This window comes from Lampetra fluviatilis, chromosome 16 (assembly GCF_964198595.1).
Source record: "Lampetra fluviatilis chromosome 16, kcLamFluv1.1, whole genome shotgun sequence".
Lineage (NCBI taxonomy): Eukaryota > Metazoa > Chordata > Hyperoartia > Petromyzontiformes > Petromyzontidae > Lampetra > Lampetra fluviatilis.
The window spans coordinates 7078020-7094965 of NC_136290.1; the positions used below are offsets into that span (position 1 = coordinate 7078020).

General features: G+C 45.1%; 1 protein-coding gene across 3 annotated transcripts in view; it reads right to left on the bottom strand.

Annotated features, from left to right (window-relative positions):
• Positions 1–16946, bottom strand: part of TRHDE (thyrotropin releasing hormone degrading enzyme) — a 222708-nt gene that overhangs the window by 74130 nt on the left and 131632 nt on the right. For all 3 annotated transcript variants that reach the window (XM_078863594.1, XM_078863596.1, XM_078863595.1), the window contains 2 exons: positions 12259–12413; positions 1983–2096 (listed from right to left, as the gene is read on the bottom strand). In XM_078863594.1, the coding sequence (XP_078719720.1) occupies positions 1983–2096; positions 12259–12413 (269 nt within the window). The remainder of the gene's footprint in view (positions 1–1982; positions 2097–12258; positions 12414–16946) is intronic.

Sequence of the window (16946 nt, forward strand, 5' to 3'; positions counted from 1 at the left end):
CCCAGATAACCTAGAGGATGCACAGGACCGGTTCAGAAAATCATCATTGGTCTTGATCGTGAGCGGAAATCGAACTCGGTCATCAGGTTCGTAATGTAGTACGCTAACTCCTGCGTCACTGCACCACACACACACACACACGTATACGCAAAGACAATCACACACGCACACACATTTATTTATTTCTTAGCGCTCAGCTCTAATTGTGTTTGCGTTGCCATGGTTGTGTAGTGTCTCGACTCTAGAGACACCCTTTGTCATCTCGCCGCCATATTTACAAGAACGTAACGCACCGTGCATTGTATTGCATCGCCTTTGTCTGTAATTGACTCGGGGGAGTTGTTGATCGATAGCGTGGGTCTAAATGAGAGGAGAGTAATGGGGTGGATCACGCCTTTAAAAAAAAGACTCACGCTCGTTCCGTTTGTGATGCCATTGTTTCCGTGGCCATTTTGGGATTACGCGTTGAGATGATTGGCCCGTGAACCAAGACTTCAATTCCCTTGAAGTCCACTTTATTTGTTGATTCATTGACATCGACGAGTTCCAAAATAGTGCATTCAAAAGATAGTTGTGCCTTTTCAAGATGTTATGGCCCTCTGGACTTTCACATAATCCTGAACATGATCTGTGACCGTAGGTGATTGCGTGCCAAAGTACTCATTAAACATGTTAACGTTTATTGGAATAAAGTCTCTGGCAACAGAGAATTAAATATCAATTCGCTATAATCAAGCCTTTCCTTATCAGAGTGAACAGGACAGTGAAACTGAATGAACATCGCACGTAGGTTTTCACAGCCAATATGATTATGATTCATAGTTCGATATTTTTGATGTGGCCATGCAATGCTCTGAGTAAATCTGTGTCGTTGACCCAAAACAGCCAAACAAATGTAATTCTCACTCGTACATGCTTCTAACGTGCCAGATATTGCTGTTTCAGCTCACCAGAAATTTGAAAAACAATACACAAGACCGAATTAAGCAATCATATTCGACGTAAGATTCAAATCTTGCTCTGCTGATGTTTGATGACGTTTCAAACGAAACGTCGTATCCAATTGTTAAATTTGATTGTGAGGATTGTTCTTCAACTTACCGGTGAGCTGAAACAACAATAACTGTCGCATTAAAAGTGCATGTTCGAGTGACAATTCGATATTTTTTGGCTGCGCTGGGTGGTGGAGGGTCTTAACGACACACATTTTGGCCAGATCATTGTGACGTGGCCTTACCCAGAAACCTATTACGAATCGCACACTGCGTCTTGAGGTTGCCATTGGCAGGTGATCAATACGATTTCCGGAAAGCGCGCAAAGGACACGCAGACACCCTGAATGACGTGAGAGACCTTGGCACTGGGCGTGGCCGTGGTTGTAAGGGGTCAGCGACCTCTGAACCTGCGATCCAGAGGTCACCGATTCAATTCCGTCTTCCAGAGCGGCAGTTGAAACAATGGGGGGGGGGGGGGGGGGTGTGCGAGTTCCTTGAATCCCTTTCACATCGGTCAACCCAGCAGTATCGATGGATACGTCGATGGGCAGGTCGGCTGTGGAAAAGTAGGCCAAGGTAACCTCGAGCAGTCCCCTCAAGAGCTCCCAAGAGTGGAGACCCTTCTGACCAGCAGTGGCGTGAGCGAGGAATTTCACTTTCACCTTTACCTTTAGAAAATGTCTTGACTGGTACGAGGATATAAACATATGACTTTGAATATAAGAATACAGCGCTCCACCTCATTTATGCACCAGCTGTCAGAGTGAAGATATTATGGATGGCTGGCTGAGCATTCTTTGAAGCTGCTTTTTTTCCTTTCCACCGTGCATCTGTTAAAAGCCTAATTTATGACTTTTGAAGGTTCATTATTATGCGTGGACAGAGCAGCAATCAATACAGCAAATTAGATGTCATGCGCACAACAGTGTACAGTAATGGCAGTCCCACCAGTGGCGCAGACCTCGGGCTCAACGCGTATTAACGTACCATGTTCCAGTGAGGGTAGAGGAAATCCGTCCCCAGGTATTCAAAGTAGTGAGCGAAGCCTTCCTTGAGCCAGACGTCCTCCCACCACATCGGTGTGACAAGGTCACCGAACCACTGGAGAAATCAGAAACCGGCCAATTTCAGCGCTCGATTCAGAAGGCAATACACACACACACATAGTGCAAAAAACATAATTTGCTGTCCATGCTAAACAAAGACAAGAATATCCCCCCACACCTGCCCCCCCCCCCATATTCACGGAGGCTGTTGGGGCAAGCGCTCTTAGTGAGCATCTTTGAGGCCAGCACGGCGCACGAGGGGATGGCTGGCCAACACCAAGCCCGGCTGCCTTTGTGTCCCCAATGCTGATGTATTCGCACCCCACCGTGTGCTCATTTAAGACTGAGTCGGAGAGGAGGCCCAGAACCGGTTCAAATATTCACCACAGTTATCGGTCGTAAGCAGGAATCAAACTCGGGCCGCTGGGTTCGTGGGGAAGTTTGCTAACCACTGCGCCACCACTCGCCACACTAAGCTAAACACACGTACGTATTCACGCGCACTCTCCCTATCATTTACATGCAATGCAAGAAGCACGTGGTGCTCTGTGAATGGCACAGGGATCAGCTGTCTGACCGCAAAGTACGTCACCATAACTTATCCGCCGATAGGTGTTATATTTTGGTGCTGATTTAACACCGTTGGCAAACTTTCCAAGTCAACGTAAGGGGAATGAGAGAGGAAGAGTGAAGCAACACTTTGAATTATTGTTGGACTGCCATCAGGAAATGCTTGGCTTCTGGAAACTGAGTGAAATAAATGTTCTGAATAATAATATATTTGTAATTAAAGTGTTGTCTTTTGTTGCCTCTCACGTTTTGCCCCCCCGCCATCCTCCCACCAGACCCACCCACCAACCCCCTTCTAGCCCAATGTCGTATTTTATTTATTTTCATAAAGCATCTTGAGATACCGTTGCATTCAGACACAATACGAATATAAAATAATTCTCTATGTTGTTGCTGTTGTCCGCGACTCAAATGCCCCATGGGTAGCCCTGAGCCAGCGATGGAAATTTCACATTTTTCAATGCCACGGCCGCGTTTTGGCGTCACACAAAATAGCACCGAGTTTATTGACCCCTTGAGGGAAGATGGGCTGGGTCAACCGCCAACCGTTATTTGAACCCAAAATTTCTGAAATGTAAGCCATGTGCTCTAATGATGGCCTCCGTGAGTATTAATCGTTTAATAGATGAAAATGGCTATTTTAATAATGAGTTATCGCTGTCCCCTCCTTGATTGATTGCAAATCTGCTCTATGGAAAGGGGAGTAGCGTGGCAATCATGGCTCGCTCTGCCTGCCTTCACGCCCCATATCTCTTGGACCGTTTTACCAATCTTGACGAAATTTAAGGGATGGCTCTGCGGTGCAATTTCTCTCGCAAGATTGATTTTCAGGTCAAGAGGTTAAGGTCACAATGCTTGCTGTACGTTGGCCTGTGCCCAGGATATATCGAGAACTCCTGGACCAAATGCGCGTGACAAATGCTGGGATGTCCTCGGCCCAAAGAGCTTCAGCTAGGATTTATATTTTCGTTTTTTAGGTAAAAATGCCAATGACGGTCGACATCAGGATGCTAACAAAGACTGTCACGGAGAAGTGCAGAGGTTACTCTCAATTTAATGGCATTACTAACATCGCACGAGTGTGCTACACGGAAATAGAAAATTACGACCGATGCTCCAATTTTCTTTCTCAGTAGCTTATTATTCAGCTGATATAATCCTTTCGATATGCATTCGGGGGAAATGTCGGGAACATTTGGCTATTTCTCAAGATAAAGCTCCATTGTTTCAAATGCGTTCACGCCAACCGCCGAGCCCAGCCAGAATTCGTAATGCACAAAAGGATTCATCGGCAACACGTAATCGTTTGCAAACAGCCATTCTGTATTGCTGCATCATTGACGAAAACGTTGCCCACACGTACCCATCCTTCAAAGTGCTGAACTGATGACAATGTGAGGGTGCCAGGCATCTTGGCTGTATTGTGGATGGGTCAGCACATTCGAAAAACCCTCTTAGGGACCAGCCGGTTAGACGGAGTGTGTCGCTCAGCGACAGTGAGCGGGCCTCAGTGACGGTGCCTTGGGTGCTAAATCGGAAACTCGCCTTTTTTCATCCCATCACATTGCTGGCGGTGTTTCGTGCACTGCATCGGTTCTGTGGACATTGACGGCCGTTTTGGCCCTTTTTTGTGTGTGTTTGGGTTATCGATGTTCCGTTGTATGTTTTGTTCGAGGTAAATTTCCCAACCCCTGTCACTGGCCCTACCCCAACCCACTCCTTAACCACTCCCACGTGTCCTCCTTACTGTCACCATAGCTACACCAACATGTTTTTAATAACCCCACTCTTTATTTTAACCGCTATCATATAATTTTATATTTATTTTAAGGCGCCTTGGGCTACGGTGGTATACACACCTATATCTAGATACGATTGTTCGTTATTGCTTTAGGATGTTGTTGCAGTGTTTAAGCGCTCGCTAAATGCAGCAGTTGGATTCAACTCCTGCAGGTGCTCGCAGTGGTGCTTGGCAAAAGTTTGAGAGCTAAGAAGCGTTCAACGCGCCGTCCGACCCGGAGCACGACGCTTGGACTGAGTGTGGCTGCATATAACGCACGCGCTGCACATGCGTTGAAATTGTCGGTATACGAAAGAATAAGGAAATAAGGCCAAAGGCACTGATGTAAAGCGCTATACGGAACTGAACTCTTTTTCTTCATACAAACTAATTTAAAAGAATCCCAGACAACAGAATGTAATTTATGTCTGGCATGCGCACTTTTCACACCCTAAAGGGACGCTTTTACAAATGTAACAAATTTAGTTACACGCTGAATAATATCCGCCACTAAATAATTCAACCGGCATGCATTTTTAAGCACTTCTCGCAAGTCAGTAATTCATATAATTCTATTTTGAACTGACTCTACTTAAAAAAAACTAAACTAAACGCATAGGCGTGAGTCGTTAATGCAATTCCATGTCCGTGCTAGGATTCAGGTCGTCAGACAGAGCGAGAGAGAGAAAACTTCACGCCACCTCGTATGGGTATCTCCTTGGTAGAAATAAAACCATTCTATCTCCACTGAACCCCACTTTCATCTCAAATCACCCAGTGCAGCACGCAGACCCTGAGTCCCCTGATGGCGCTCCAAAGAGCTGTATCCTCGGCAGCAGAGGTGTCACTGCAGACCAAGTGGTGGAAGCCAGAGGTCGCAAACGGGTTTTGATTCCTTACCCGTACCCGTACCCGGCCGACACCAGGGTCGCAAACGGGTACCCATACCCATACCCTACCCGATACCCGGCTACCCATACCCGGCCGGGTATCGGGTAGGGTACGGGTATGGGTACCCGATTGCGACCTCTGGGATGAAGCCATGTTGCAGGCACGGGTGGGTTGATTCTAGGACCTTGAATTGTGAGAAGAGACTAGACGTTGGGAAATGAGTGACAAACGGTTACTCACCAGTGACTCACGGACTACCCGTACCCGTACCCGGCCGCACCAGGGTCGCAAACGGGTACCTGTACCCGTACCCGGCCGGGTACGGGTAGCCGGGTATCGGGTAGGGTACGGGTATCGGGTACCCGGTTGTGACCTCTGGTGGAAGCTATAAAGCCTCCTTGAGCGAGGGCATGAGGACTGTTCCCCTCTGTTGCTCTGCAGTCTGCAAAACACGGCGTATTCATAGCGCAACGGATGTTTTAAAAGGTATCCCGATGAGAAGCTACGTGCCAATAACTTTGGTTGTCGCGATCCTTAATTGACCATCTTGGAGCAGCTGTAGCGATAAGCTAATGAGAGGTTTAGAGTTGCATGAAAAAATGCCGGCGGGGAGATTTTTTTTTGTTTGTTTAATGACAAAACAGCGCATTGATCAAACTTCCCTTAATATATTATTGATTTGTTCATTTATTCATTTATTCAATTTGAAATCAAAGGGATTGAGTCGTGCTCAGCCTCGACTGCTTAAAGCGCTGTCATACGAAGGTTATCCCTGTTGATTGCGTGAACCAAAAATTGGGTGTTTGGGGAGGTTCATAGATCAACACTCAAATTACTCCCAATATCCACGGATCGTTCCACTGCAACATATCACCAAGCCGATCTGATAAAGGGCAGAGTTATGGAACTGGACGGCATTTTCACTTCATGTTTGCTTTGTCAATAGTAAATTTGAGGCAATTTAGAAGGAACATTAAGGATGGCTTTAAGGAGTTGGAAAGTTTGAATTGCAAGTGCCGTCTTTTTGTAAGCTTACTGGCAATATTAGGACTCTGGGGATGTTGCCGTGCTGTAAGGGTTAGTACACTGGACCTACCAGACAGAGGTTGCTGGTTCAATATCCCACCGCAGCAGCAGCAGCAGTTAAAATGAGGCCAAGTTTCTTAAATTCTTACATTCCACTGCCCGTGTTCACTCAACATTACACACTTAAGTACCCTATTAATTCTAGATTTGAAGCTTTCGTGACTGCAAGGATTCATACTCTTAGTTCTTTTGGTAAAGTCACGTGGGTAAAAAATGAAAATTAAAATTAATAATTATTTTATTTTTTTATTAATTTTCATTTTCATTTTTTACCTACTTGACTTTACCGAAAGAACTAAGAGTATTAAGTACCCTAGTTCGGCGAGCGACTGGTCACGTTGAGGTTGGGGTCAAATGTGGGTGGTCCCACCTCTTGCAAGGCATCTGGCCAGGATGGAAAAGTAGGCGAAAAAACCCGCGAGAGAGGGCGTTGCAGAAGCTCTGTCTCGTGGAGGCCCTGCCGCAAGCAGGGGTAGTCGGCGAGGAATTGCAAGGGGCTCCTTTTACCGCTTTATCACTATAAATCCGAGTGGTTTTTCATTTTTCCTGTCACTTCTTCAGAAGGTCTGTCTGCTACAAAATGACAGGTCAACTAAAACGCCAGTCAGCTGAAATGTTGAGATCTTCCTTTGCGGGTTGACTGACAGAAAAAAAAAAACGTTATTACTTTTAGTTAACTTGTTTATGAAATGGGAAAAAGGTTTGACACACGCTTCGGTAACACTGTGGCCTTAAAAGTAAAACATTTTATAGGCGATGTTTTGGGCACTAGCCCTTCTTCATGGCACGTAAAATTGGTATAAGATCACTGAAGCCAAAACTTTATGAGATTATATAATAAATATCATCCCTTAACTTTGCGAGGAATTGATGTAGGACACTGCTGATGAAGAGTCTGGAGACTGAATGAGGTTATCTTTGATAAAGAAAACTATTACAATGGTGCAACAGTGGTGAGTGCAGGGCGATAACCACTATCGCAGTGCCACAGCGGTAAGCTCTCCGCACTAAAACCCAGTAAACGGAGTTTCATTCCCAGCCATAGTTAATGTCAGTGGCGAGTGATATTTGAACCAGTCTAGAGTCCATCATTGCCAACTTGCTCCGACCACAATGGTGAAGTATGGTCAAACAACCCCAATGATGAACGCGGTGTGGGGAGGCTATCCATACTCTTAGTTTTTTCGGGAAAGTCACGTAGGTAAAAAATGAAATTAAAATTAATAAAATTAATAAAATTAATAAAAATAAAATAATAATATTTTATTTCAATTTTTATTAATTTTTATCAATTTTAATGAAATTAAATTAAAATTAATGAAATTAATAAAAATTAAATAATATTATTTTATTTATATCTTTTAAAATTTCTATTTCATTTTTTACCTACGTGACTTTACCGAAAAAACTAAGAGTATGACTCCTTGCAGTCACGAAAGCTTCAAATCTAGAGGCTATCCATTATTATTCTCATGAATAATAATAATGTTATTGAGTTTATTTAAATAAAATACTAAATGCAGGATAGCATACGTTTACAAGATGTGGGCAACGGCTCACCTCTCTGCTATGAAGAAGGCCATTGCCTGCCACGTCACCTATTTTCTCTCCGTGTATTTATTTTTTGAGGGCGCATGGAAGTGTTATTGATGAAAGCTTCGTTTTTTTGGGTACTTGCGCACCAATGCCAATGCTAGCATCACGCGTTTTTTTTTATTCCATTTACAATAGTTATTCCTAATTGCTGAGCAATGGGGTATTCATCTTCGTGAATGTAGTGTTGGGGTCGAGAGCTCAATGCCATGGTCAGACGGGCAGACCCAAAGAGCAAAGGTAAGGGTCGTTTGTCTCCAGCTGATAAAAAACAAAACTTCAGCGGAACAACGCGCCCATAATGATTTAAAATGCTTTCTCTTACTTGTCGTCAAGTCAATATAAAATGATTTTATATTGGACGGAACAATAAAAAAAGAAATTGATATAAAATACCCTGGTCCACGCTCATGTCATGTTTATTGCGCACATCAAATGTTTGATGTGAAATGTGTTCTGGAGGAACATATTGACCGACTTCGGTGTTGTGTGGGAACAGACAAATGTACAAAGAAACCCCCCCCCCCCGTGCAGCCAACACAGCCTGCTGGGGCAAGTGCTGCTAGCGAGCACCTATGAAGGCCGGCACGGCACACGAGGGGGTTGGTGGCCAGCACCACGCACGGCCGCCTTTGTCTCCCCGGTATTGATGTTTACACATCGCACCAGGTACTCATTTGAGGCTCGGTCGAGCTAAGCGAGGCCCAGGACCGGTTCAGATAATCGCTGCTGGTGTTGGCCATGGGCGGAAATGGAACTTGGGTCACTTGGTTAATAGCGCGACGCACTAACCGCTGCGCTACACGTGGGCACACGCCATCCACGTTGTGTAACTAGTTCATAACTATCTCGAGTTGAAATAAACGGACACAACTCACTGCCGAATAATGGAAAACATGTACCAAATCGTCCCTATTACAAGGCACACAATCCAATAAGCGTGTGTGTGTCAGAACACATTTGTGTAAGTGTTTATCGACACTCGGCACAAGTGTGGGGGTGTGTCTATCTTTCCGGAGCATCTCATAAATCAGAGAATACGGGAGTAGGCTGATGTTTCGGGAAATGTCCCTTCCACAGATCGGAGATGAACTTGGGTGTGTTTTATCGTTGTTGTGTTTCCGTTGTCATTGCACACAACTGCCAACATCGTGAATATGTATACGTGAATATTGTAGCTCCTTTCAATAAAAAAAATAATTTGAAGACATTTTTTGTCTGCATCACGTAGCGTTCATCAACCGCTCCATCTGCAGGAAATTTTGAGAAGGAGTGACTGGAAACACTTTGCATTGCATATTCAATGTGTATGCCAGACCTGACGTGAGCGTTTTGTAGAATACAGAAGACAGCTCATCATCGCGTGGCTACGACTGAGATTTGAAACGCAAACGTTAATATTTCAAGGCATGATAAGCTACCTTTATATATATGAAAAAAGCCATCTCTGAACACGTAGCTCGAATATTGTTAAGAGTTTATTTTTTATTTCCGCTATTCCTCAATTGGCTACGATAATTCTCCACGTACGATAAAGCCACTGCGACGAGCAATCATGTGTGGCCAGGTCAGTGAACATTACCAGGCAAACAATATTTTAAAAAAACCGTACAACATAATTTAATACGATTTGAAATCAGGAAATAAATAGATAGCTAGTTCCATAATTTTTCGCAACAAAGCAGCGCGTTAGGTAGCGTACAATATTCACGAGTGCAGTCATCAGCCATGAAATATCCACCTCGGGATGAATGCCTATCAATGCCGATTCCATCTCGCGTAATCGATCTTACGCCAGCGCGCGATGTGATCTCGTCACGTCGTCTCCCACGGTGGCCATCACCTTGGGTGTGTTACTCTTCTTTCTCACACGATAAGCCACTCCGTTGAGCTATCATTTGCGGCCGGGTCACTCCCGAAAAAAAAAGCGAATAGCCCAGTGGGCCTTACCTGTTAAAATAAAAAATAGTTTTACATTTTTTGTGGTTTGCTCACCTTTCCTACACTTTGCCCTCCTGGCGTGTTTTTTGTACTGTTTGTTGTCGTAACGTTCTGACCCGCCCCCAACTGGTTATCTGAGAACAAGAACTTGATAGCTCATCAGATTATGAGGCCTCCTTTGCAAGTACCAAAATATAAGAATAGAGTTTTGAAGTTTTCCCCTTTTTTCTGGCAACAAAACTGAAACCTTTTTACAAGAAATCATGTCTACATAAACCACAATACTTGTGGTCAGAATGCAAACAAAAAACATCTGATAATATATGCATTGTCCTTGAAACTGATTGGTCTACACCAGAGACAGCTTTCTTTAGTTTCAGTTTTGTTGCCAGAAAAAAGGGGAAACATCTATTCTTATAGCTCAGAAGATATCACCAGTATAAACAAATGTTCTGATTCTGGTGATTTCCTCACCTAGTCTCGTTCATTGGCCGTCAGTCCTCTCTCACCAAGCTCACTTTTCTGAACGCTCACAGCGATGCCTCTAACGGGCATTTCCCCTCCGATCCACGTGTTTTTCCTTCCATCACTCGGTGCGAGTTCCATTTTTCTTTGTCGGTGTCCATGTTTCTGATCGACGTCATAACAGGATTCCTCCAGTCTAAATGAAAATTCTTATTTTGAAGTTGTTATTTTTTTCGTTCATATACTTCGTTTTTTACGGGTTCCCTATTCCTGTGTCGTGTGGAGCACAAGTACTGATACTCAATGTTTTGTATCGGGACCGATGTAACCGTGCTTGTGTAAATAACATCTGTACTGTACAACATATTTACCGCCGTAGGACGCCCATAAAATAAGAGTCGATTAGCTCATTGGTTCCTTCCTGCTGAAATAAATAAAATCTATCTATTTATTTTGTCATCTTGATCACCACCAGCCTCGAATAGTCACCCTCGGTATGCACATTATCTCGCGTTCTCCAGTGGCATCCCTCGAATAATGACGTGAACTTGTTCGACAAAACTCGCGTACCGCTCTTATTTTGCACATATTCATTTTGCGCCCGACTCCGCAGCCTCTCAATGAACATAGGTGCGCGGAAAACGTGAGGCCCGTGAGTGCACTCCCGTCGTCCACGTTTACGCCCTCGTTTCTCCGATCCAATTTTCAGAAAACATATTCTCACGTCGCTGTCAATTTACTGGAGGTCGCCGCGCGTCTCAGCGGCAGCAGCTGCCGCGGGATCTGGCGGGAGGGTGTGAAGCGTCGGCGCGGCGGTGGCGGCTTCAGCGAAGCGCTCGCCGCAATGACGCCCTGATCTTGACGGTAAAAACAAATGGCTCCGATAAGAAAACTCGGAGAGCGATGAGTGCCTCCCTCCAGCCACACCGCAAATCAGGGCGTGCGGCAGCAACGACGGCACGCGGCGCAATTCGCAACTCCGGGAAGCCGCATGAGCTGTGCGGTTTTAAATGTTTGACTGGAAACGAATTTCTTCAGAACTGCTTTTTCTGTTTGGTTTGTTGTCCTTCCTCCGCACCCCCGACTAGTACGGTTGGCTACATAGAGTGTGAAAGAAGTTCAAAGTGCGTACGTACAACTACTATAGCAACACGAGAACCAGGTCGCCACACCATGTTAACAACCACAACATCAACGGCTACATCTCGGAGAAAGTAATTGGCGTTAGTTGCTGAATTTGTGATCGTCGTCATCGTGAATAATCGTAAATAACCAAAATTATTGTCGCTTTAAGAGTCTTACAAACCATTGTGTAACCTTTCCCAAATACATTACACACAATGGCCTACTTTTCCAAAGCAATCCCTTTGAAAGGTTTATATTAACCCCCCCCCCCTCAAAGGGGTAGATGCCAGGCTTGATGGTTACATATCCAGAGTGCAATGTCAGGCCATGTGCATACGTATTGAGCGTGGCTTGAAACCACCAATGAGCCTTCTTAGTTCTTTCGGTAAAGTCACGTAGAAGGGAAATAATAAAATAATAAAAATTAAACATAATAAAATAATTCTCACGACGTTTCGGCCACAACGCAAGCAGCCGTCCTCAAAGCTTTAAATCGAAATTTCACCAATTAGCCCTTAGTGCACGGGCAAGTCGTGCGCTGTAAACACAGCCGCGCAGCAGCCTCATCAGGAAAGCTAATTTTGAAACCAAAAGCCCAAGTGGGTCCTTGAACGAGTGAGCACTGGGCGGGGCACGTCTCCAATTCGCAGAGCCGCGTGGTGACAAATGCCAAGGTCACATGGTGGGTGACGAGACGACCAACTGTCAATTTGTGGACGCGGTTAGATTTTTTTCCCAGGATTTGACCCCGTGGTGTAATGCGTACCTGGTGGCAGATTTCATGGGCAATGACCATCGTCGCTTCCAGCCAGTAGTGGGTCGAGGAGATGCCAGGATCCAGCAGAATATTCTGCTCCACGAACACATTCAGGCCCCAGTTTTCCATCGCCGCATACGGGTGCTTGGGCACTGCCAGTAGATCTTGGGGTGGAAAACACACACACAGACACACAAACAAAAACATTGTTAGACGTTTGAAACACCAAAGGTGGGAGAAATCACTCCTCGCCTTGGTGTTAGATCTGACACACACACATGCACACGTAGCTTTAGCTCCTGGGCTCTCACCATCGATACATTCCAAAGCCATGAATTTAATAGCACGAGGTGTACATTATAATTAACACGCCAGTTCCCACACGGTATGTACCCACAGTCCAGCAAGTTAGCAATATAATCGTGTTGTTCTCACAGCACAGCTAACACCCTCACTGCAAATGCTGCCTGCATACGCTGTAATGTTGCAAAACAACACAATATCAAGACCAGTACTATTATTCTTAGCGATATTCTCAATTAACAGCTTAGGAGAGATGGTCAGACATATGGTACAACAGCACAATTTTTGTACGCATCAACATCATCAGCCAAGATATAAAACCACTGCTGGATGAGCTCTTTCCCAATCTATCACCTTCTCTCATGGTCTTGCGACGAAAACGATCCATTTAACAGATGCACACGAGCCGGTTTCATCGCTCCATCTCCACAGTGATTAGATTTTCTGGCGAAGGGCGCCATGGTGATGAGATGTTAACTACCTCGCCTGGTATACAGGAGGCCATGAGTTCAATCCCAACCCCGACGATGCCTGTATTTTGGGAGTTTGCATGTTCTCCGTGTGGTCACGTGGATTTGTCTCCGGGCTCTCCGGTTTTTCCCTCCACATTTAGAAACAGGCTTTGAGAGCATTTGACTGCGAAACATTTCCACGTGATAAGCCACTTCGTTTGTGGCTATCATTTGCAGTCAGGTCGCTTCTGAAAAAGAGCGATAGAGTTCAGTGGGCCTTACCTGGTAAAATATCTAAGTTATTTCTAATTTAATAGTTTAGTTTAGTATGGCCTCCTTTGGCTGCCACTCCATCGTTAGCCCTGACGTCTGGACCGGTTGGCTACATATGGTGCGAAAGAAGTTCAACATACATACATCGTCCCCTTCTGTTGACGTGTGACGTGCCTTTCCCCCAAAACCTACTTGCCTTTCTTAACAGTCGATAACGTCGTCAAAAATTAACATTTCTGCACTGTCTAAATAAGACCACAGCGACATACGCTGTACATAGTTAGGGGGACTGCGGGAGAAAAGAAAGGGTGATGATCGCGGGGGTGAGAGGGCGTGATGCAAGAGGACTTCACCCAAAGACAAGAGACTAAAGGAAAGGTCTTGAACCTGGAATATAAGGACGAAGGCAGGGGGGGGGGGGCATAGAGCCAGTCGTACAAAAAAGACCAAACAGAGGCAGCCTCTTAACAGAAGAGGCCCGGGGAAGAGTCTAACCTCTCTTCGAGTTGAAGTTCACTTGAATGCCTTTGCTGCTGAAGGGCAGAGTATAAGTGAGAAAGATGAGATAAGAGGGGGAAAGTTAGGCGAGATGATATTTTCAATGTCGTCGGTGCAGAGCAGTGACCACTTTCGGGCCTTGCAATTTAACCCTTTGGTTTCCGCCAATGTGGGATTTTCAGATTTCCAAAAGGATATGATTGCATCATGACATTTCCCTGTTTATACGCCAAGCCTTGCCAAGCCAAAGGGATGAGTTTTAGTAAAAATCTAATTCGTGATATCTGCCCAATTATATTTTTCCAAATATTTGTTTCTAATGGGAGAAAACAGGAGTTCATTTAGCAATTCCAAGCATACACGGGAATAAGACTCAAACTCCCCAAACAGATCAACAATCTATTTGTTAAACCGCCTCTGCAAATTACCCCAGGGTTGCGATTCAAGTCAAGAATCAATGCTCTCCTTAACTTCGTGGTCAATGTAGTGGCCTCTAGCAGCTGCCGGAATAACACGAGCCACATTATATACAACGTACATGCGTTGAAACGCATTTTATTCGACACGCAATTTGAAACATACATCGTTGATCTTAAGAATCGAATTAATCGATGCCTTGATACACCCCTATTTGGGCCGCTTGAGTTGAGTGACTGGCAATTGATCTCGGCATAATCAACCTACTCCTCTGGCAAGACAACCAAAAATAACCCTTTACTGCCATAACACCGGGCACCCGTGATATTACATGCCATTTGATTCTGCGCCGAACAAAAAAAATCCGCGATCATGTGACCAAACTATGACCCATGTGGACAGGAAAGCTGACGTGGCCATGGGGATCGGCTGGTGTGCAGGAGCTGGGTGGATTTGCGGTCGCAAGCCCACAGGGGATGGAGATGGCAAGCAGGAGGCCTTCAGCCATTATAAGGTCACACTAATTGCGCGTATAGTTATTGCCACAAATGAACCACAATATTGTAATAAGAGCCTATGTCGGATTCACGTGGTGATCGGCTTTGCCGGTCCCGCTTTACAGCCAATGGGGGGAGAGCCTGGGAGCATGGCCTCGGCGTGATCACGGGATGTCAGCTAGGTGATTGGTTTCGCTGGTCTTGGCCTCAGCCAATGGGAAGACAAGTCAGGGGCGTGGTCCCGGGAGTTGATGGGGGATCTGGAACATTCGGCTCAGGCTGTTGAGGATTGGCTGGAGTGTACCACGTGACCCAGGCATTAAATAAGGGGAGAGAGGAGAGACACGGGGTCAGACACGGAACGAAGAGAGAGAGGGGCCACGCGCGAGTGGGGCTCCGGGTGCCACGTGGCGGTGTGTCTCTGGTAGCTGTCTGCCCGCTTCCCGTTGCCTGCCAGCAACAGGGAGTGTTTGTGAACTGCAAGAAGTGAAATAAAAGGACCGATTCCACAAGCCGTCTCCAGCGTGTTATTACAATATCATGATGATCTCGTCAAGGACTATAAACCATCACGCGAATTCTGGGCATCCTCGCAGCAGCTATTGGCCAACCATCGAACAAAGATGGCCAATGAATCGCGCGCTTTCAGGTGTGCTTCTGCGGCCGTCTGGAATGAGCTTCCTTCAGATATTAGGAAGTCACTGGAGCTATGCACTTTTACATCATCTAGATCGAAAACTCATTTCTTTCGAACTCCTTTTTGTGTTTAATTTGTTGTCCTTCCCCCGCACAGCTGGATACGTACAGTATATTCAGAAGTGGATAGATCAGGGCTGATGGTGATGGTATGATGGGAACCATTAAGCTTGTCGGTGGAGGAGTTGTGAGAGGCCACCGGCCCATAACTGAAGCTGCTGCAGGGATAACATGCTGAGAGCAACCTCATCCCCGTTTCGTTTAATCCCCTTGTACGTGGCACATTGGTGGCAAAGAGCATGGAGGCTTAGGCTGCGGCACAAGTGAAAAGCATTAACCCCTTCACCCACGAATTTATGACTGCCGAGATAACACTGGGAGATGCTGAAGCAGTTTCTCACGAGCTTAGTTGGCAGGAGGCGCCATAATCGGATGATATAAAATGCTGGGCCTTGCACTACTCTGAGACGAGATGAAAAATTCTGGGTGAAAAAAAATCCTCTAATTTTTTTCGCTCCGAATGAATTTTGTGAAATTGCCCGGTTAAATGTTAGTCCAGGTGATTTATGGAGGGTTTATGGTCCCATTGATGAGTCAAAGTACATTTTGATTCACCCTAACTTGGCAGAAAATTATCACATTGGAACACCTCAGGTCACAGCTAGTTTACCCGAACAACATTCTCCTGCCCCCTTTGTACACAATGACTCTTTGCATAGCCACTGTAAGCAAGTGAACAGGTCCGTACTAAATTATTCAACGATTATTCTATTGAAATTACAAGTTTTCCGATGACAATTACAGTAACTGACAGTCACGACTCACTGTATACAGTGCTACTATCCCTACAAAAACTATAATAATTTATAGCTCTGTCTGAATAGTTCCATTCCTGAAGAAGCTCCCAGTACGTGAAGCAAAACGTCGGACGTTATTTCAGAGATCAACACGCGGTGAAACCCTACAACGCATCGGAGAGCTACACAACACAAGCACGGAAACCTACGCATATTAAATATAATTATAAATACAGGAAAACCTTGGATTGCGAGCATAATTCGTTCCGGAAACGTGTTTGTAATCCAAAGCACTCGTATATCAAAGCACTCGTATATCAGTTGTGATCACGTGACGCTCGGCAGACAAAGCGTATATACACGTACTACTCGTATTGCAAGACCTCGCTCGTTTATCAAATGAATATTTATTTTAAAAAATTTGCTCGTCTTGCAAAACACTCGCAGACCAAGTTACTCGCAATCCAAGGTTTTGCTGTATATTAAGATTATAATTTAACGTATCTAAAAGCTCGTAACATTGTATATTTGCGAGCGTGTATTCCAACAAAAACGAGCGACGACTGTTAGGAAGTGAGAGGGCACGAAGGTTCTTTGACCTTAAAACCTTTGAAAATTTAAACATGTGTACGGAAATAACGAATTTCAGTAATTACGATAGACTGCTTTGCTCATCAATCCGGTGACTTGCGCAAGGTCTTCAATAACTATTTGGCTTCCACTATCGCTGACTGTCCCTTCGTGGAAGAAGCCTCTTGCCACCA